General features: G+C 43.3%; 1 protein-coding gene across 4 annotated transcripts in view; it reads left to right on the forward strand.

The window, feature by feature from the left end:
* Positions 1-23,299, forward strand: part of LOC140737298 (retinoic acid receptor RXR-gamma-B-like) — a 272,784-nt gene that overhangs the window by 116,462 nt on the left and 133,023 nt on the right. The window contains exon 3 of one of the 4 annotated variants that reach the window (XM_073063701.1): positions 16,462-16,540. The exons of 1 other annotated variant lie outside the window; for it this stretch is intronic. In XM_073063701.1, the coding sequence (XP_072919802.1) occupies positions 16,462-16,540 (79 nt within the window). Of the gene's footprint in view, positions 1-16,461; positions 16,541-19,692; positions 19,907-21,039; positions 21,163-23,299 lie in introns of those variants that run through there. 2 more of the 4 variants (XM_073063702.1, XM_073063704.1) reach the window with 2 other exon arrangements.

Here is a 23,299-nt window from a genome sequence, read left to right on the forward strand (position 1 = left end):
CCATAGAATTGTGCCGAACCAGCTAAAAAATAAATTAAAAAAAATCCTTCCTACTTGCACAATGTCCATATCCCTCCACCTTCCTCATACTTATGTACTGAATTGAATTGAATTGACTTTATTTCTTATATCCGTCACATACATGAGTAAAAAATCTTTGCATTACGTCTTCTGTCTAAATATGCAATGTGCAATTGTAGTAATTTATAATAAATAGAACGGTCAGTATAATATGGAGTACACTCAAATCAGCATGAGTTAATCACTCTGATGGCCTGGTTGAAGAAACTGTCCCAGAGCGTGTTGGTCCTGGCTTTTATGCTGCAGTACTGTTTCCCGGATGGTAGCAGCTGGAATAGATTGTGGTTGGGGTGACTTGGGTCTCCAATGATCCTAAGGGCCCTTTTTACACATCTGTCCTTGTTAATGTCCTGAATCATGGAAAGTTCACAACTACAGATGTGCTGGGCTGTCCACACCACTCTTTGCAGAGTCTAGTTCCCATACCAGGCAGTGATGCAGCCAGTCAGGATGCTCTCTATAGTGCCCCTGTAGAAAGTTCTTGGGATTTGGGGGCCCATACCAAACTTACTTAACCGTCTGAGGTGAAAGAGGCACTGATGTGCCTTTTTCACCACACAGCTGGCGTGTACAGACCACGTGAGGTCCTTGGTGATGTGAATGCCGAGGAACTTAAAGCTGTTTACCCTCTTAACCCCAGATCCATTGATATCAATAAGGGTTAGCCTGTCTCCATTCCTCTTGTAATCCACAACCAGCTCCTTTGTTTTTACGGCATTGAGAGTGAGGCTGTTTTCTTGACACCACTGAAGAAGAGAGATGACTTCTTCCCTGTAGCCATCTCATTATTGTTTAAGATAAGGCAATGTAGTGTCGTCAGCAAATTTAATTAGCAGATTAGAGCTGTGGATGGTGACATAGTCATGGATATACAGGGATTAAAGGAGGGGCTCCTGTATTGAGAGTCAGAGACGTGGAGGTGAGGGAGCCCACTCTTACCACCTGCTGATGCTCTGACAGGAAGTCCAGGATCCAGCTGCACAAGGAAGGGTCAAGGTTGAGGTCTCTGAGCTTCTTGACAAGCCTGGATGGAACTATGCTGTTGAATGCTGAACTGTAGTTCAAGAACAGCATTCTCACTTAAGCATCCTTCTTCTCCAGATGTGTAAGGACGGTATGTAGAGCAGTGGCTATTGTGTCATCTGTTGATCTGTTGTGTTGGTAGGCGAATTGTAGGGTGTCCAGTGTGGGTGGTGGCATGCTGCAGATTTAATTCTTGACCAGCTTCTCAAAGCATTTGCTTATTATTGAGGAGAGTGCGACAGGATGCCAGTCATTCAGGCATGTTACCTTGGTCTTTTTTGGTACAAGGACAATGGTGGATAATTTGAAACAGGAGGGCACTCTAAACTGAGAGAGGGAGGAATTAAAAACATCTGTAAACATACCTGCTGCACATATCCTGAGTACTCATCCTGAGATGCCGTCCGGTCCCGCACCCTTGGCAACTGTCCACTCATTGGACACATCTGCGTACCTCAGCCTCAGAGATGACCAGGTTGCAGGTTGTGGCAGTGGCATTCCTTAAAGGCTGAGTGTTAGCGACATCGAACTGAGCATAAAAGCGATTGAGCTCATCTGGGAGAGAGGCCGTGACGTTGGCAGCAGCCCAATGTTTGGCTTTGATGGCATACAGCCCTCGCCACCGGTCCTGTGTGCTATTCATTGTGAATCTTGACTCAATCTTGTCCCTATATTGTTGTTTCGCAGCCTTGATAGCTTTGGGCAGATTGTAGCTGCTTTTCTTAAGCTCTAGCTGATCGCCAGCGATGTAAGCTTGATGTCACGCTGTAAGTGCTGCTTGCACGGAACTATTGATCCAGTGTTTCTGGTTCGGGAAGACCCTGACCAACTTCTGGGGGACACCATTGTCGATGTACTTCCGGATTAAGTACGTGACTCCATTGGTGAACTTGGAGGCATCTTCATCATGGAAGACATTCCAGTTGATGTCATCGCAGCGGTCCTGCAGCATGTGCCTAACTAAACATCTCTTAAAAGCCTCTAATGTATTTGTCTCTACCACTATACCAGGGAGCACATTCCAGGCATCCACCACTCTCTGAGTAAAAAAACTTACTCCTCACATCCCCTTTGAAGCTCCAAAGCTTCTTATAGTGGGGTGACCAGACCTGTATGCAATACAGTACTCCAGATGTGGCCTAACCAGAGTTCTATAAAGCAATATAACCACTTGACTTTCAAAATCCATTATAAGAAGGATGTTGAGGCTTTGGGGAGAGTGCAGAAGAAATTAACTGGAATGCTGCCTGGATTAGAGGGCATGTGCTCTAACAAGAAGTTGTACAAACTTGGGCTGTTTTTCTCTGGTGGCTTTAGAGGTTTATAAGATTATGAGAAAGGCAATGTAAGGGTCAGATTTTTACACAGCGAGTAATGGCACCTAGAATGTGCTGCTTGGAGTGGTGGTCAAGGTACCTTAGGTACTTTTAAGAGATGTTTAGATGGGCACATAAATGTGAGGAAAGTGGAAGGATACAGACATTGTGTGGGCAGAAGAGTTGGCCATTTGATTATTAATTTAATTTGTTCAGAACAACATTGTGGGCCAAAGAGTCTGTTCTTAAACTGTACTGTTCTATTTTCTACGTTAGTGGTCACCAACCCGTCGATCGCAATCGGCTGGTTGATCTTTGAGACTTTCCCAGTAGATCCCGAAAAAAAAAGAAAAATAAATACACAAATACTATTGAGAGATTGTTTCCGGGTTGCGGGGTTTTAGTTCCGTTCTTTCTGCCCAGTGTGCATGTGTGTAGCTCCCCCGCACTACACAGTGTAATTCAGTGGTCCTCAAACACCGAAACGAGGAAACGATATGAGTCAGCTGCATCTTTCCTCATTCCCTGTCACACCCACTGTTGAACTTGAACACATGTGAGGTCATCAGTTGCCTAAACGCAGTGATACCCTCGCGTCAGGGATCACTGGTCGGCCTCAGGTAACCGGCCGGTGGGAAGTGCCGTTGCTACTGGCCTGGAGCGCGGACAGATGGGCACCGCCTCTGAAACTGTTTAGCACACTGAATATTCATGGGGAACCCGGTGCTAAAATATTCGCAGATGACCTAATTCGGGCTCAGCGTTACGTAAGTAGCAGAGCAGCTACCGCACTGTGATCTACAGTAACAGACTTTTGTCGGCCGATAGATCCTACAAGGGGGGGCAGGCGGGCAGGCGCCCTGTCGCACTTCTCACTCGGTCACTCACTTTCTCCGGACTGTGACTGCTGCGGCCCCAGCACGGGAACCTCTGGCCTTTACCTTGTCCTTTCACCTGACCCACAACCAGCCTCACCTGGCCAAGGCGTCTGGTGGCGGGCGGGCGGGAGGCTATCTAATGAGGCAATGAAGCCCTCAAAACTGCTTTGGTTACCTGAGTCCAAGCACCCTGCACTTAAAGACAAACCTGCTGAGTTTTTTCAGTGGAAAAAAACGTGAGCAAGCGGAACAGAAGCTAAATGCTGAGAGTCGCGAAAACTAAATTGTGGAATAGACTGGACATAAGGAACCTGCTTTGAGTATCGCTGTATTCCAGTCGTGATTAACACCCCCCCCCCCATCGGCTGGTCCGCAAGAATATTGTCAATATTAAACCGGTCCGCGGTGCAAAAAAAGGGTGGGCACCCCTGGTGTTTATACATTATTTCTACTTCCGGGTTGTGGGGTTTTACTTCCTGTCTTTTCTGCCCTGGTGCGCATGCGTGTAACTAATCGATTGGGGGTCGATCTTGCCTTTCATTAAGGCTGAAGTAGGGGATCTTGGGCTTAAAAAGGTTGGTGACCACTATTCTACGTTCTATATCTGTGCTGACGTTAATGCCAAATTAAAATAGATTTATCTGAGTGTAGATGATCCACATCCCTCTATTCCCTACAGAATCTTGTGCCTATAAAATAGTTTTTTAAATGTGCTTATTATATCTGCCTCCACAACTTCCTCAGGCAGCATGTTTTGGCACTTAAAAACTGTGTAAAAACACTTGCCCTAACACATCTCTCTTAAACTTTAAAATTATGTCTTCTAATGTTTGACATTTCTACCTTGGGGTAAAGGTTCAAACTGTCTACCCTATATTTTCCTCTCATAGTCTCATAATTCTTTGTCGGGTCTCCCCTCAGCTTCTGCCCACCCAGAGAAAACAACCCAAGTTTGTTCAGTCTAACCTTATAGCTAATACTCTCTAATTCAGGCACCATCCTGGTGAGCTTCTTCTCTACCCACCCCAAAGCTGTTGTAATGCCATGATCAGAAATGTACACAATAGAAGGCCACAGATTATATCTCAGGGCTGTGCCCGGGTAACTGGTCTCCATGGACACATTAGAACCAAGTGCCTCTAGCCCCTTCATCAAAATCCTACCACTCAACCCAAGGAAAGGGGAAGTGGGGTCTGAAGATCATTTTGGATTACAGCATCACTGTCAGGCAGTCAGGTGAGAGCTACAATAAGCTTTATTGTGATTCTTCTATCGTCAAATATCTTCCCCAAAATTATTCCCTAAGCTCATAAGAAGAATAGTTCTCTATGTGGTTGTAAAAACCCGATGATGATGATGATGGCATCTATATGTCTCAAAGGACAATGGATAGTGGCACTGGAGTGATCTCTCCAAGACACAAGCCTGGGTAGAGGGTATGAAGATCCTAGGATGCCCAGCCTCACCAGTATATTCCAAAGGAAAATGAAGCAATATGTTTGGCAACAGCTTGGCTGCAGGAGCTGTTGGGAGGATGGTCAGTGACGTCAGCTGCCTTAGAGTCTCCAATCTGAATTTTCTGTCTGGATTTACTCCCGTAGCCTTCATCCTTCCCAATGCTACCTACAAGGCAGTGGAGCTATTTACCCATTGCTGGGGATCTGGTATATGAGCACCGGGGCATGTCCACACACCGCTGGGCCTGCATGCTACGTATGCAGGGGCCAGACCTCCTCCCCATCCTCTGTAGTTCAGCCTGAGTCTGAAAGGTGTTCATTTTCCATGTGCAGCCAGCGAGGAGGCATCTCAAGGCTTGCTGTTGGAGAGGCTCTGTACTAGCAGGGAGAGACGTATGCATTCAGCTGTCCTTTTCACAAGACTGCTAGCCAGCGGTGGAAGCTGAAAGTGAGAGTGACAAGCACTACCCACTACACTACCACACTAGATGTATCACAACAACCATTTGACATGCAGAAGCCCAATAAAAGGACTTGAATTTCTTTGATATCTTTTTTAATCTCTGGATAGCCCAATGCTATCATAATGCTAGGCTCGTAAATAGAGTAATACTGTCATTGAAACAGGACCTTCAACCCACTGTGTTCATACCAACCTTCAACTACCCACCAATATTAATCCGATTTTCCAGCAGTTAGCCCAGGATCTTCTGCTACTTGACGAATTAAGTGCTCACCTAGATATCTTTCTGTGGGAGTCTCTGCCTCTATCAATATCGTGGGGAAATACCAAAGTGAATTCCCTATTGCACTGCAATATTTGTAGAACTAGGTCCTAGGAACTGCAAGCCAATTATTAAAAAAAACACGATCTGTTGCAGTAATGTTGGTAGAGGGGAAGTGACTGACTGGGGTAATTAATCATCACTGTTCTTCAAAATTATGCTCTAGAATTTTTCCTCCCACCTTAAAGGTTAGGACCTCAGATTTTCATCTGCAAGATACAGTATAAAGTAGCAGCCTGCTCTGTGTTTCAGGAAACCTCAGCCTTCTACATCATGCATCAAGCTACTAACCCCCACCCATTGGTACTACTCTAGAGACTAAAGGTGTAATAATGAATCACTGCACTGGAGGCCTGATCTGTTGGAAGAGTTGGTGAGGCCCGAGAGGGGTCAGAAACTGTGGGGAGAGGTGTGGGGTGGGCAACGTGAGGATGGTGATATAGTTCCTGTAATGGGAAGCAAAGGATTTACCACAGGATTCCCAATCCAATGCCAAGTTGCAAATACCTTTTTTATGTGGGAAAGTCAAATGATCAAATTTTCCCTACAATGCTCCATGAGGGTTGTTACTCAGGGCAAGGAGTTACACCAAGTCTAACCGATTCTGGGAAGGACCTAATTGGATTTACAGTGTGCAGTAGACACATCCAATGTCTTTGATTTCGTTCCAAGTCTATTTTCAGTCATGCAACTGGCAAAACCCAAAATATGTATTTATTTCTATTATTTTGCCTCTTAGTTCAGGGTCTATAAAGCTGGAGGTGTCAGGGGAAGAGCTCTCTCACATTTAATTTGACGTAGCTAACTCCAGTCCCATTCTGCCATCTACTCATGCTTACCCTTTGTATCTCCTTCCAACAAAGTTCTTTTGGGCCATTAAGTCTTTGCCATCATTTGAAGCTATCAATCCCACTTCCCTTCTTACTTCCCTGCCGGCTACTGTCTCATGTGTCCCATCAACACTCCTCTACCACATGCTCAGCAAAATTTGCAGCAGCCAATTAACCTAACCAGTCCCTCACCTTCAAGTTCAAATTTGTGTCATTAGCATCAGTATCCAGGATAAAAATGCCATGAAAATCAGCCTTTTCCAGCAGCACCATTGTATATTATAAACATACATGACATCAAATTATATTAATATAAATTACATGTAACTATCATGACAAAATAAACAAAAATGGCAGCATTAGTGCAAGTTGAGCAAAACAGAGTCCATGGTAGTGTCAAGGTTTTTCATGTTGGTTCAAGAACCTGATAACAGTGCGGAAGGCACTGTTGTTGAACACTGAGGTGTGAGTCTACTGCCTGAAGGCATCATCAAGAAGACAGAATGTCCTCGAGAAGATGTCAGGGGTAAGTTTTTTACACAGAGAGTGGTGACTGCGTGGAATGGGCTGCCAGCGACAGTGGTGGAGGCGGATACGATAGGGTCTTTTAAGAAACTCCTGGATAGGTACATGGAGCTTAGAAAAATAGAGGGCTGTAGAAACATAGAAAACCTACAGCACAATACAGGCCCTTCAGCCCACAAAGCTGTGCCGAACATGACCTTATCTTAGAACTACCTAGGCTTACCTATAGTAAACACAAAGTACAGTGCAGATGCTGTGGTTAAATTAACACGTACAAACAAGCTGGATGAACTCAGCAGGTCGGGCAGCATCTGTTGAAATGAGCAGTCAACGTTTTGGGCCGAAACGTTGACTGCTCATTTCAACGGATGCTGCCCGACCTGCTGAGTCCATCCAGCTTGTTTGTACGTGTAGGCTTACCCATAGCCTTCTATTTTATGGGTAACCTCTAAGTAATTTCTAAAGTAAGTACATGCTCCGCACAGCATTGTGGACCGAAGGGCCTGTATTGTGCTGTGGGTTTTCTGTGTTTCTATGTAGAATGGTTCCAGAATGATTTCAGCTCATCACCACCTTCTCTAGGGCAACTAACGATGGGCAATAAATGCTGGTTTGGCTGGCGATGTCCACGTCCTGCAAATTAAAAAAAAAAGATGGTGAGGTCCCTGATAAGGGACATCACCTTCCTGGCACATCGACTCTTGTAGATGTTCTCAATGGTGGGAGGACTGTACCTGTGATGGGACTGGCTGAGTCCATCACTTCTGTGGTCTCTTGTGATCCTGTGTATTTGAGTTTCCATGCTGTAACCAATTAGACTGGTTTTCAAATGTGGAAGGAAAGCAAAGCACTGAGGAAAGACCCATGTGGTCACAGAGAGAACATTTGAACTCCCCACAAGAACGCTGGAAGTACGGATCAACCCCAGGTTGCTGAAACTGTGAGGCTACAGCACGATTTCTGCACCACCATGTGTCACCAGGCCAAATGGTAATTGGTGGGGAATCCCAGTACAGCCTGCCCAAAAGGAGAGAAAAGGAATTGCATCAGCATAGCACACATAGCATCCCTTTCAGATCATCTGTAGCACTTTACAGCCAATGCTGTGTACTCATTGTAATGCCAAACAATACTGATTTGGAGCGACCTCTTCCAGTGTCAGAGTCTGTATAGAGTCAGAGTTAGAGAGTTACAGCAGGGAAACAGGCCCTTCAGTCCAACTTTTTCTTTCTGACCAAGGAGCCTACCTGAGCTAGTCATAACTAAGACCCCCATTTTTAGCACTACACACGAGGGGCAAATTATACTGGCCAATCAACCTACCAATCCACACATCTTTGGGATGAGGTGGAAACCAGAGCACCCAAGGGAAAATCCACACATTCACGGGGAGGGTTAAGCTAAGCTAGGCAGTTCTTTTGAATAGAGTGAATTGAGAATGACTCAGCCGAAATACTAACGAGACCCATAGTCATCCATTAATTTAGGAATTGGATGTGTTTAATGAGTTGGTATTGGGATAGGAGGGTGAAACAATGGCTGCTCTTGGAAAACAGTCCCAAGTACAATCGGCCAAATGACTTCTCTATATAGCAGATCCTGTATGTCATCAGGGTCTTGGGTTGATTCCCAAACTTTATCATCTTTCTTACCACCAAGTCAAAGTTGGGTAGGGAAAGCCTCCCTTGACTGATGAATTCATTCTTCATTCCCCCACAATGAAGAATGCTGAAAGGCAGAGAATGACTTCTGTCTCTTTACTGAAAGGTGATACTTTCCCCATTATCAACTTTACAGCTTATTTCGACATTGTTAGCAGTATTTTTCTTTGATCTAATATTTTTGTCTCTTGTTAACCACAGCTGAACCACATTTTTTGTAGCTTAAGAGGTATTTATTTGTGGTAACTCCATGGTGATTTTTAAATGTTGTCCATTGTTTATCTGCTATCATAGCTTTCAATATGGTTTCCTGGTTCACCAGAGACAATTCACATATCCTACCTTCACAATTAGCTTTGTTAGACTGAACTAAACCTTAATAGAAAATTTCATTGTAATTGCTCTTCTCGAATGACCTGTTATCTACTGGATTATTAATTAACCGTTCTCATTCCATAGTACTAGATCTAAAATAGACACCATTCATTGTCTTCCTGGCTACAGTGATAGAGTCACAGGGCATGAATATGGGTCCTTCTTCCAAGAGGTCCACAGTGGCCTAGGTTCTCTTCTAAGCTAGTTCCATTTGCCTGTGTCTGGCCCATATCCCCTTGAACCAGGGGTTTCCAACCTTTTTTATGCCATGGACCAATACCACTAAGCAAGGGGTCCATGGACCCCTGTTTTAAAACCCCTGCTCTAAACCTTTCCTATTCACGTACCTTTAATGTACCATTCTCAACCACTTCTTCTGGCGTTTCATTCCATCTATCACCAACCTTCTAAAAGAAAAATTTGCTCATGAGGTCCATACTTCCCCTATCACCATAAATTAATGTCTCTAATTCTTGATTCCCAACCCTGTGAAAAAAACCAGTGTGCATTGACCCTATCTGTGCCACTTATGATTTTATATACCCTCATTCTACTTTTGGAGTGAAAAAAAATTGTGTACAGTTCTGATCACCGAATTATAGGAAAGATGTCAACAAAATAGAGAGAGTACAGAGGAGATTTACTAAAATGTTACCTGGGTTTCAGCACCTAAGTTACAGAGAAAGGTCGAACAATTTTAGGTCTTTATTCTTTGGAGCGTAGAAGGTTGAGGGGGGACTTAAAAGGTATTTAGAGGTATTTAAAATTATGAGGAGGATAGAGTTGACATGGATAGGCTTTTTCCATTGAGAGTAGGGGAGGTCCAAACAAGAGGACATGAGTGAGAGTTAAGGGGCAAAAGTTTAGGGGTAACATGAGGGGGAACTTCTTTACTCAGAGAGTGGTAGCTGTGTGGAACGAGCTTCCAGTAGATTCGGTATTGTCATTTAAAGTAAAATTGGATAGGTATATGGACAGGAAAGGAATGGAGGGTTATGGGCTGAGTGCAGGTAGGTGGGACTAGGTGAGAGTAAGCGTTCAGCGCGGACTAGAAGGGCCAAGATGGCCTGTTTCCGTGCTGTAATTGTTATATGGTTATATGGTTTTCAAGGTAAAATGTCTGAGCCTGTCCAACCTCCTCCTATAACTCAGTCATTCAAATCATGGCAACATTCTTTTCAATTCAACATTCACAGCTTTCAGCTTTCTTATGCAGGGTGACCAAAACTGTGCACAATACTCCAGGTGCAATCTCACTAATGTCTTGTACAACTTCAAAATAACATCCCAATTTCTATACTTAGTACCCTGACTGATGAAGGCCTTTCCACCACCCTATCTACCTGCAATGCTACTTTTGGGGAACCAAGCAAATGTAATCCTATGTTCCTCATTTCCAAAACACCAGCCAGTAAATATCCTATCCTGGTTTGTTTTTCCAAAATTCAACACCTCTCACTTACCCGAATTCACTTTTCCAGAAATTCATCTTGTATATATTCCAGGAATTTATAAATAAGTTTTCACGATTATTGTGTTGCCCACTTTATATGCTCTTCTACTTTACTAAGTTATGCTATGTATTTCTGGTGTTGTTTATGGCCTTGTATACAGCTTCCACCTAGGTTTCTGCACCTGGCTGTTTAACCTCTGCCCAAACCAATTCTACCCTGATGCCCGGCCCACAATCCATGCTAATAATTTATCCCGGCCTTTATTATTCACATGAGACTTAATGCTTTTCTAATTTTTCATTCTCCTCTGAATGTAAACTGCCCTGGTATACGTAATTCCCAATTTTGGAAAATCTGCAGCCTCACCTCTCTAATGACTATAGTATTGAAAGCTTTAGAGTCATGGTCATAGATAGATACTGCATAGATATTGTTCATCATCAGCCTCTTATTTACACTAATCCTATATTGCCTTTTTAAAAGATTCTCTGCACGTTCCCATGAACACCCAGCCCTCAGATTTTGCACACTAGGGACAATTTACAGTAGCCTATTAACCATATAACCATATAACAATTACAGCATGGAAACAGGCCATCTCGGCCCTTCTAGTCCGTGCAGACGTTTACACTCACCTAGTCCCACTGGCCCGCATTCAGCCCATAACCCTCCATTCCTTTCCTGTCCATATACCTATCCAATTTTACTTTAAATGACAATACCAAACCTGCCTCTACCACTTCTACTGGAAGCTCATTCCACACAGCTACCACTCTCTGAGTAAAGAAATTCCCCCTCGTGTTACCCTTAAACTTTTGCCCCCTAACTCTCAACTCATGTCCTCTTATTTAAATTTCCCCTACTCTTAATGGAAAAAGCCTATCCACGTCAACTTGATCTATCCCCCTCATTATTTTAAATACCTCTATCAAGTCCCCTCTCAACCTTCTACGCTCCAAAGAACAAAGACCTAACTGTAACTTAGGTGTTGAAACTCGGGTAACATTCTAGTAAATCTTCTCTGTACTCTCTCTATTTTATTGATATATTTCCTATAATTTGGTGACCAGAACTATACACAATACTCCAAATGCCTTATACAATTTTAACATTACATCCCAACTACTATACTCAATGCTCTGATTTATAAAGGCCAGCATACCAAAAGCTTTCTTCACCACCCTATCCACATGAGATTCCACCTTCAGGGAACTATGCACCATTATTCCTAGATCACTCTTTTCTACTGCATTCTTCAATGCCCAACTATTTACCATGTATGTCCTATTTGGATTATTCCTACCAAAATGTAGCACCTCACACTTATCAGCATTAAACTCCATCTGCCATCGCTCAGCCCACTCTTCTAACTGGCCTAAATCTCTCTGCAAACTTTGAAATCCATACTTATTTCCAAACTTTGAAATCTCTCTGCAAACTTTGAAAACAATATCCAGAATGCCACCTATCTTAGTATCATCTGCATACTTACTAATCCAATTTACCACCCCATCATCCAGATCATTAATGTATATGACAAACAACATTAGACCTAATACAGATCCCTGAGGCACACCACTAGTAACTGGCCTCCAACCTTACAAACAGTTATCCACCACTACTCTCTGGCATCTCCCATCCAGCCACTGTTGAATCCATTTTACTACTTCAATATTAATACCTAACGATTGAACCTTCCTAACTAACCTTCCGTGCGGAACCTTGTCAAAGGCCTTACTGAAGTCCATATAGACAACATCCACTGCTTTACCATTGTCAACTTTCCTCGTAACCTCTTCAAAAAATTCAGTAAGATTTGTCAAATATAACCTATGAATCTGCATGTCTTTGGGATGTGGGAGGACACTGGTGGGCCCTAAGGAAGCCTATGTGGTCACAGGGAGAACGTATAAACTCAACATAGATAGCTCCAGAGGTCAGGATTGGACCTGGGTCTCTGGCACTATGATCACCACTAAGCTGCCCATTTGTTTTTTAAATTCACCTACATTGCAATGAATGCTACTTGCAGAGTGATAAGGTGGCTAGAATATCATTATCATTATTCATTGTCCATTTTCTTGATAACCAGAACAACCACTCTCCTCCCCCACTGCATCCCACAAATATTAGAATCAACCCTTATCTCTACATCACTTGTTGTCTGATTTGCTCAGACATTGGATCAGTTCACTTCAAGTGAAGGCCATCCCAGTGAAGTAATTCCCTCTCTGCAGAACTTTTACTAGATTTGTATTCGTTGAAACCCATTCCTCTTTCACCACACTTTGAGCCACAGGTTCAGTTCTCTGATATTATTTACCCTTTTCCATGATGACAGATGTTGAGCAAAGTCCAAGGAATCAGGCTTCTGCATAGCAAATTGAGGCTGATCCCAGTTCAAGCTCCATCGTTGACACTGGTTTGCATTGGGCAAGTCACCACATCTTGAGGTGTGCATGCTCAAAGCAACCAGGGTTAATGATTGCTCAACAAAAAGGAGCACAGACTTTTGCATTGAAACTCCCCAAACATTGTTGGTCAAACAAAATATACCTAATACAGCCTTCACATGACAAATAAGTAGAGTGACCCTGTACCTTCTGACTACATATCTCCAGCTGACTCTGAAGGGCTTTAGAATGCTAATAGCACTCATTTCTTTTTGATACGATGATCTTGTTTATTCATAAGCACAATATTACCGGTAAATTTGTCATACCGATCATTTAGTGCTGAGTGGCAAGACACCAGGTCTGCTCCAAAGCATACCAAGCCTTGGTCAAGGACATCAATTGATTGAAAGACCTAAAAGGGTAGCCCAGAAGAAGCCCCTTTGATGGAGAGGTCCTCAACAAGGGAAGCATTCATGAACTTATAGCTAAGCCACGTGGGGGCAAACTGAAGCAATTAACAGACTGTAGTACATTCTTGGAAACATAGTCACTGCTCTACATACTGTCCCTACACATTTGGAGAAGAAGGATGCTTATATGAGAATGCTGTTCTTGGACTACTGTTCCGTATTCAACACCATAATTCCATCCAGGCTCAACAGAAAGCTCAGAGACCTTGGTCTTAACCCTGCCTTGTGTAGCTGGATCCTGGACTTCCTGTCAGATTGTCGGCAGATGGTAAGAGTGTGCTCCCTCACCTCCACCCCTGTGACTCTCAATACAGGAGCCCCTCAGGGCTTTGTACTAAGTCCCCTCCTTTACTCCCTGTATTCCTATGACTGTGTCACCACCCACAGCTCTAATCAGCTAATTAAATTTGCTGACAACACTACATTGATTCGTCTAATAATGAGAAGGCCTATAGGGAAGAAGTCATTTCTCTGACACAGCAGTGTCAAGAAAACAACCTCAATGTCGCAAAAGCAGAGGAGCTGGTTGTGGATTACAGGAGGAATGGAAATGGGTTAATTCCTATTGACATCAATAGATCTGGGGTTGAGAGGGTAAACAGCTTTAAGTTCCTTGGCATCCACATCACTGAGGACCTCACGTGGTCCGTACACCCCAGCTGTGTGATGAAAAAGGCACAACAATGCCTCTTTCACCTCAGAAGGTTGAAGTTTGGTACGGGCCCCCAAATCCTAAGAACTTTCTACAGGGGCACAATTAAAGCATGTGGGAACTGTACTTTGCAGCGAGTGGTGTGGACAGCCTAGCGCATCTGTAATTGTGAACTTCCCATGATTCAAGACATTTACAAAGACAGGTACAGGTGTAAGAAAAGGAATTGGCTGAAGGATCATTGGGGACCCGGGTCACCCCAACCACAATCTATTCCAGGTACTACCATCCAGGAAATGGCACCGCAGCATAAAAGTCAGGATCAGTAGGCTCCAGGGCAGCCTCTTCCTCCAGGCCATCAGACTGATTAACTCATGCTGATTTGAGTGTATTTCTATGTTACATTGACTGTTCTATTTATTATAAGTTATTACAAATAACTAAGATTGTACATTGCACATTTAGACGGAGATGGAATGTAAAGATTTTTACTCCTCATGTATGTGAAGGATGTAAGAAATAAAGTCAATTCAGTTCAATTCAATTCAAAGCAGAGAGTTAACAGAATTGTTTCCATCTGAGAGTGAGTGGCAGGACAGCTCAAGAAGCTACTTGGTTTTGTCATGGTCCCTTCTGGCAATCGCCCACCTGGCTATTTACCTCAGGAATTGGGCCTCATTCACCTCATTTAGTTCCAATCATTCCCAGGTTCCCTAACTACACCTGCTTTCCATCAGCAAATGCAGTATAAAAACCCTGTGAGCACAACAACAAGCTGCCAGTTCATTGGTCGACTCTGGTGTGAGTAACCTCGTTTCATGGTTCTTAGGACTACCAGTTCTAGGTCAAGCATTGCTCCTGGATACCCCACGCTCGCTATGTTAATAACGCCTCCCAACTCTGCCTCCACGCCCGTGTTCTGCACTTGGGTTTGTTCCACCGCCACGACTTTGCAACAGGTTTCTCCTGTTCTTGTGCTCATGTCTTCAATCATTCCACTTGACTTGGAAAGTTTGTACCACTAACATTTTTGATATATGTACATCAGAATCCTGAACAGGATCCTGGCCCCATCCAGCCTGCTCCATAATTTTTTTTCAGCATCATCCCCATGCAATTCCTTAAATATCAAGAAATGTATCAATCTGCCTAGTGACTAAGTTACAACGATGCACCACACCTTCCCAAATGGACAAACCTTTGCCCTGAAACTGTGACTTCTAAACCTAGGCTCCTGTCTAGGGAAAGCATTCTTCCTGCATTCAACCCCCATCCCAACCCTGCCACATGTCAAGTCTTCTAATAATTTGTTTCAATGAGATCTCCTCTTATTCTTTTAAACTCAAGAAAATACATTCCTAGTGTACTTCTTTCTCCTCTAAGGGCAAACTCACATTATAGACAAAGCCTTGTAATAAATGTCTGTTTAAAGTACCCCTCCAAAACTGCACAAAGTTGAATTCCCTGGCCTTGATTTGGATAAATCTTTCAGTAATACAGCTGAAAAGTCTGATCCTGTAGCATTTGCTTTATCCAGTACTTTCAACTGTTTCTTGAACTCATGTTGAGTTGCTTGACACTGATTTCTGAGACTGTTGGTAGCTCAGGAGAAGTCAAGTTAGATCATTCACTCAGCAATGCTGAAAGACATTGTTGTGAATGCTTCAAGCTTGTTTGGTGCATTCATATGAAGTTCAAAGTAAACTTATTATCAAAGTACATTTATGTCACCATACACAACCCTGAGATCTATGTTTTGCAGGCACTCTCAATAAATTTTAAATAGAATAACAACCATAATAGAATCAATGAAAGTCCTCATCGACTGGCATTCAACCAGTGTGTAAAAGACAACAATCTGTGTAAATACAAAAATAAATAGATAAGCAACAAATATCAAGAACATGAAATGAAGAGACTTTGAAAGTGAATCCATAGGTTATGGGAACATTTCAATGATGGGGCAAGTGAAGTTGCATGAAGTAATCCCCACTGGTTCAAAAACCTGATGGTTGAAGGGTAACAACTGTTCCCGAACCTGGTGGTTTGAGTCCTGAGGCTCTTGTACCTTCTTCCAGTCAGCAGCAGTAAGAAGAGAGCATAACCTGGCTGGTGGGGTCCCTGATTATGGAAACATCAGGAAACTTGTCCTGATGAAGGGTCTTGGCCCGAAACATCAACTGTACTTCTTCCTAAAGATGCTGCCTAGCCTGCTGCATTCCACCAGCATTTTGTATGTGTTGCTTGAATTTCCACCATCTGCAGATTTCCTTGTGTTTGCGAGGAAACTTGTTCTTCATTGCTTTTGAGAGTGGAGGTATTTTCAAAGCCTTTTCTTTTTCCTTTTCCTTCAAAGCCTTTAACAGTGTAACTGTTCATCATTGGTTTTAAGTTGATGCTCTGGGACTGGAGAGCTTTGATCTGATCCATTGGCATGTTTTGATTTATTTGCAGAATATAGAAGGATATTAGTGAATCTGATGGACTTTTACAACAATCCCCTCATCTAAGGACTAATATTAATTAAGCTAATTTTTATTTATTTACTTAAACTTTAGATCCCAACATGCCAGATGGGGAATTCAACTCCTGCCTCTGGGGCATCTGAACTCCAGTTTCTATTCCGCTACTCTACAGGTTATTACGGGGTCCTTTTCCTGAGAACTGTCTGTAACGGAACTATTTGTAAGTTGGAAATGAACGGATGCAGTGTGTGGGAGAGGATCACAGAAACAGCTGTGATAGGAGTGCAGGCAGGCAGCATAAGAGTGGCTGCCAGCCAGCCTCACTGACTCAGTGGATGAGGGAGTGAGACTGCTCAGCCACACTGACCCTGCTCGGCTCCTCTCAGCCACCCATTGTTGCAGCTTAGGGTGTGGGGGTGGGCAGGTAGTGGTGTGTAGAAAAGGCACATAGAAATACCCATTCTCATTCAGCAGAAGATGCCTGCAGCCTCACAGCTGCCTGCAAATCCATCCCCATGCACCCCACTGGTCTCCAACTACTTGTCAATATATGATATGGAGTGTTCATAACACAGGTGTTCATAATCCAGGGAAAACCTGTATCATTTGTTTGCTGCTGCTTCTGCCATGAGGTTTCAGACTGTATTGACTGTATAAGATGAGAGATATTCTAATACAGAACAAAAAAAACTGTTGGAGAAACTCAGCTGTTGAACAGCATCTGTGGGAGGAAAGGAATTGTTAATGCTTTGGATTGAAACTATCCTGATGCAGAGGGAAGTTTCAATGAGATCCCCATCATTCTTTTGAACTCCATCAAGTACAGACACAGAGACATCATATGATCTTCATACATTAAGCCTTTCAATCCTGGAATCATTCTTGTGAACCTCCTCTGGATCTGTTCCAAAGCACATCTTTCATTAGATATGGGCCCAAATTGCTCACAATATTCCAAATGTGTTCTGACCAGCCCCTTATAAAGCCTCAGCAGTACATCAATGTTTTCATTTTCTAGTCGTCTTATTTTCTCTTAACAATAGCACAGATGTTTGTTTAATTATTCTGACCCCTCAATATAATTTTATGAGCCACAATACCTGTGCTAATCCTTTCCTTTCCCAAACACACAACCTGATTTTGTATTTATAATATTCTAGACTCATAATTCATTTCCCTTATAAGTTTCTTGGAAATCATTTGCCCAAATTCTTTAATTACTCCCAACTTTTTCTGGCAACTTTATCAGAATTAGATTTATTATCACTAATATGATATGAAATTTGTTGTTTCGTGGCAGCAGTACTGTGCAAAGACATAAAGCTACTATAAATTACAAACATAAATAAAGCAAAAGAAAATTAGGTAGCGTTCATGAGTTAATGGACCATTCAAAAAACTGGTGGTGGAGGAGGGGAAGAAGCTGTTAGTGAATTGTTCCAAATGTATCTTCAGGCTCTTGTGCTACTTCCTCGCTGGTAGTAACAAGAAGAGGACATCTCTGGATGGCAAGGTTTCTTAATTATGGACGCCACCTTCTTGAAGATGCCCTTGATGATAAGATGGGTTGTTACAATGATGGAACTGACTGAGTCTACAAACCTGTGAAGCCTTCATACCAGGCTCTGATGCAGCCAGTCAGAATGCTCTCCATTGTGCATCTATAGAAATTACAAGCTTCTTCCTTGGATTTAATACTATTTTCATTTGCTCCTTTAATTCAATAGTTAGACTATTTTTTGTGCTTTAGTGGAATTTTTCATTTTCTGCAATTCATGGATTAATTCTATGGATGCTATAGATACAGACAGCCATGAAATGTTAGCTCATTGCTGTCTGCAGTCATACCTGAGATATAGTTTCCCCATCAGCTATAGCCAAACTGCCAGGACACTTTGGAAACACAAGAGACTGCAGATAGTGGAATCTGGAGCAGCAAACAACTTGCTGGAGCAACTCAACAGGTCAAGCAGCATCTGTGGGAGAAAGGAATCATTAACAATTTGGGTCGAAACTCTACATCAGGATCAGGACCAGGGTTTCGGCCCGAAATGTCAGTTCCCTACATGCAATTCACAACTGGTCACTAATAATGATGCTTTTGACAGGAAGCAGCAGCCATTCCTCACCACTTGGCGATCAATGCTCACGTTGCCAGGTTTCTACAGTATATAGAGAGCATACTTGGAATATTGCCCACAAGTTCCTTTCTCCTTACCTGGGAATGAGTGTATTTGTTATTGAAGGAGTAAACTAAAACAGTTTTAGTCACTCTGTTATAGGAAAGATGTAGTTAAACTGGAAAGATTTATTGGAACATACAACATTCAGGGTTGATGCAGGAATAATGTTACTGCTCACTGTTAAGTCTGGAAGGAGGATCAGAGCATCAAGGTAAGGAATTGGCTCTGCAGCACTGAGAAGAAATGGAGACACCAGAGAGTAGAAATGCAGGAATCTGAAACAGGCACACTGCTGAAGGAACTTGGTAGGTCAAGCAGAATCTGTGAATTGCCATTGGTTTGTGTCAGTCCTGATTCAGGGCTTTTAATATGAAAGGTGGACAATTTCTCTCCTCTCCACCCCCCCCCCCCCAACAGATGCTGCTTCACCTTCTGACTTCTTCTGGCAGATTGTTACTGAGAATTGTCTTCACTCAGAAGATGGTAAACCTTTGGAATTCTCGCCCTAAGAGACAAAATGAAAAATAGAAACATAGAAAACCTACAACACAATGCAGGTCCTTTGGCCCACAATGCTGTGTTGAACATCTACTTACTTTAGAAATTACCTAGGGTTACCCATAGTCCTATATTTTTCTCACTCAATCTATTCTCATAAGGCATGCTCCCCAATCCTGTAACTGATTATATTCAAGAATGGTATAAATAGATTTGTCGGCTATTAAATTCGTGTCTAGTTCAGGAAAACGACTGAATGGCCTGCCTCTCTGCTTCTATTTCGTACGTTATTGTTGGTCAATCCAGTCAACATTATCTAGTTGAAGGACTTTGCTATGTCTGTTTCTCTGTTTACAACAGATCAGGGGAGAGGGAAGGGGTTCAGTGGTTACAAAACGCTGAAGGTAGAAATTAAGTTGCTTCACAAGAGTGGTTGGAACAGAGCTCAGGCGGGGGTAGAAAGTCCGCACTTTGCATGGCCCCAGTGAGTTACGTTCCTTGTAATCGAGTCTTCCAGCTGTTCGGTAGCTGGGGCAGTCATGGCGAGAGAGGCTGAGCGGCCGACTCGTGCTGCTATGCTGCCCTGCTCCTTTAAGAGCGCGGAGGAGCGCAGTGAGGAGCGGTTGCACCCACCGGCCGCTGACACATGTGCTGGAGCTGGGCACGGACAGCGCTTAAAACGGGGGTGCGCTCTTACGTGTCCGGCAGCGGGACGGCCGGTGACTCGGCACCCTGTGCTCGTCCATAGAACAGCCGAGGCGTGCTGCAGTCATCAGCAATGAAGCGCCAGTAGCAGCGAGACAGCAACATGTACGGACACTACCATCACTTGGTGAAGCTCCCCGTCACTTACAGCCGTAAGTAAAGCGCCGGCACATTCCCACACCCATCAGTTCCTCCGTACGCGCATCTCCTGTTACGCTGCCTCGCTGCCTTCCAGCCTTCCATCTCTCTCTTTCCCTTTACCCCTTTCTCTTCCAATCTTCCTTTACCTTCCTTTCTCTTAATCTTCCTTCCCCCGTTTCTGTATATCTCTTTTTCTTTCCCTTTCCGTCTTCTTGCTATTTCCCCTCCCCTCTTTCCCTTCCCTCTTTCCTTTCTCCCTCCCCTCTTCCCCTCCCCCCCTTTTCCTTACCCTTGGTGCCCCTCGCACCCCTCTCCTCTCTCCCGGTTCCCTTCAACCCCCCCCCCCCCCAGTTTCCTTCACCTATCCACTTGTTCATGTTCTTTTTCCCTCTGCCTTCTCCTTTGAGGTTAATATGTTTTTAAGATTAAATATTGCTTTGATTGATTTATTAAAGGGAAGACTTGTCAACCCTTCCCTCATTGTTGTTGTTCTAGCTATTTCCCTGGACAGGGGAATACAGATGTTGTTGGTGGGGGAGAAGGAAGTCATGAAACGAAGGAGTGTGGGAGAAGCACTACCCTGGGATGAGGAGGGTTATCATGGGACAGAGGAGTGTGAATCTCAGCTCCTAGCTGTGTGCCATTGGGTTCAGAGCCTTGGATCATTTCATCCTCCAGCTTGGGGAGATTTTCGAACTTGCAGTGACAATGTTGTCTGGCACCTTTTCTTCCAACATACCCCGTCTCCGAGGCTCCCTTCAGTATCTCCCCATCACCTCCACTAAACTGCAGGTGAGAAGAGGTGATCTGCCCCTCCCACAAAAGGGGATTTGAGATTACCTCAACCAGGCTGTAATAGTGGTCTATCCATAGTTCCTCCTAGGCAGTGTGTCTTCACTCCCCATGCACACAATTGGATATTGTCCTGTATCCCAATGCAGGACAATAGGCTACTGCCAGAATTGCAGAAATCCTGGAGTAGGATTGGAGAAACCTTACTGCATAGTGCACCATCAGATTTCTAAATGGACAGTATCCTCAAAATATTTTTCTTCTTTTTGTACTACTTATTTAATTTTTAGAAATGTATTTTTATTGTAATTTAGTTTTTTATTATGTATTGCAGTGTACTGCTGCCACAAAACAGCAAATTTCATGATGTACAGTATGCCAGTGATATTACACCTGATTCTGATTCTAGCATTAACATGCAGCAGCCACCAAAGTGAATCTTCTGTCTAAAGCTTCAGCACATGCTTCACTTGCTGTACGTACCATTTCTTCTGAGTAGCATGTGCTTTTATTAATTCTTTGGGCACACATTTGATGTAGGTATATTGTCACATGTATGGTAACGAACTTCTGCTGTACAGATCCTTCAAACAGAGCATTCCATATATAAGTACATCAAGGTAGTACTAAAGGAAACCAGAATGCAGAATATAAAGCCTACAATTGTAGAGAAGGTGCAGTGCTAGTAAACAACTAAAGTGCAAGGGCCCCAATGAGATGTATTGGGGGATAAGTGTTCATCCTCAGCGTATGAAAGGTCCTTTCGATAGTCATGTAACAGTGGGTGGGACAGAAGCTGTCCTTTAGTCTGGTGGTATGTATTCTCAAGCTTTCATAACTTCTGCCCATTGTGAGAAGGGAGAAGACAGAATACCAGGGTGGGAGGAGTTCTTGATTATGTTATCTGTTTTTCCGAGGCAACATAGATGTCATTATCCCTTCGGAGGAAGTCATTTAATTATCCAGCTTCTCCCTTTTGTATCTCACACTTTGCATTATTTAATTCACATGTGCATTAGATTACACATTTCTCCTATTCATGGCCTAACTTCTGGTTACAACGATCCTCACTACGTTGTCAGATTTTGCATTGGCTACAAGTGTCAAAAGTATCTCCTCTTTACTCAAGTCTAGATGACTTGCATAAAGTCCTAATATTGACTATCTACAGGGCTTCTCTGTCCTAAATATAAAAGAATCTACAGATTCTGGCAATCTTGAGCACAAAATACTGAAGGAACTCAGCAAGTCAGGCAGCATTTATGGAAGGGAATAAACAATCGATGTTTCATGCTGAGTCTTTTCATCAGGACTGGAGATGAAGGGGGCAGAACATAGAATGAGAAGTTGTGGGGGGAGGTTTAGGAGTACAGCTGGCAGGTGAGGGGGAAGCTGAGTGGGGAGGGGGTGTTGAAGTAAGAACCTGGGAGTTGATATGTCAAAGAGGTAAGGGGCTAAAGAAGAAAGAATCTTACAGGAGAGGACTGTGGACCATAGGAAAAAGGGAGGGAAGAAGAGTACCGAGAGAAGTGATGAGCAGGTGAGGAGAAGAGAAAGGTGAGAGGGGAACCAGATGGGGAATGGAAAAAAGAGAGAAGAGACAGGGGAGAAAATACCAAAAGTTAGAAAAATTGCTATTCATGCAATTAGTTGGAAGCTACCCAGACAGAATATTAAATGGTAGGGCATTGAGGAATGCAGTAGAACAGAGTGATCTGGGAATAATGGTGCATAGTTCCCTGAAGGTGGAATCTCATGTGGATAGGGTGATGAAGAAAGCTTTTGGTATGCTGGCCTTTATAAATCAGAGCATTGAGTATAGGAGTTGGGATGTAATGTTAAGATTGTACAAGGCATTGGTGAGGCCAAATTTGGAGTATTGTGTACAGTTCTGGTCACCAAATTATAGGAAAGATATCAACAAAATAGAGAGAGTACAGAGGAGATTTACTAGAATGTTACCTGGGTTTCAGCACCTAAGTTACAGAGAAAGGTTGAACAAGTTAGGTCTTTATTCTTTGGCGCGTAGAAAGTTGAGGGGGGACTTGATAGAGGTATTTAAAATTATGAGGGGGATAGATAGAGTTGATGTGGATAGGCTTTTTCCATTGAGAGTAGGGGAGATTCAAACAAGAGGACATGAGTTGAGAGTTAAGGGGCAAAAGTTTAGGGGTAACACGAGGGGGAACTTCTTTACTCAGAGAGCGGTAGCTGTGTGGAACGAGCTTCCAGTAGAAGTGGTAGAGGCAGGTTCGATATTGTCATTTAAAAAAAATTGGATAGGTATATGGACAGGAAAGGAATGGAGGGTTATGGGCTGAGTGCAGGTTGGTGGGACTAGGTGAGAGTAAGTGTTTAGCACTGACTAGAGGGGCCAAGATGGCCTGTTTCTGTGCTGTAATTGTTATATAGTTACATATGGTTATAGTTCCTTCAGCCTGAGTGTGGCTTCATTGTGGCAGTCCAGGAGGCCATGGACAGATCTGTGAATGGAATGCCAAATTAAAATGGGTGGTGACTGGAACCCTCCAGTGTATGTGTTGGTATGGCACCTCTGGGGCTTCCTAGTAGAATATTAGGTGAAGTTCTGAGGCTGTCTGTTGAACCACTTG

The sequence above is a fragment of the Hemitrygon akajei genome, chromosome 12 (genome assembly GCF_048418815.1).
Source record: "Hemitrygon akajei chromosome 12, sHemAka1.3, whole genome shotgun sequence".
In the NCBI taxonomy this organism is placed as follows: domain Eukaryota; kingdom Metazoa; phylum Chordata; class Chondrichthyes; order Myliobatiformes; family Dasyatidae; genus Hemitrygon; species Hemitrygon akajei.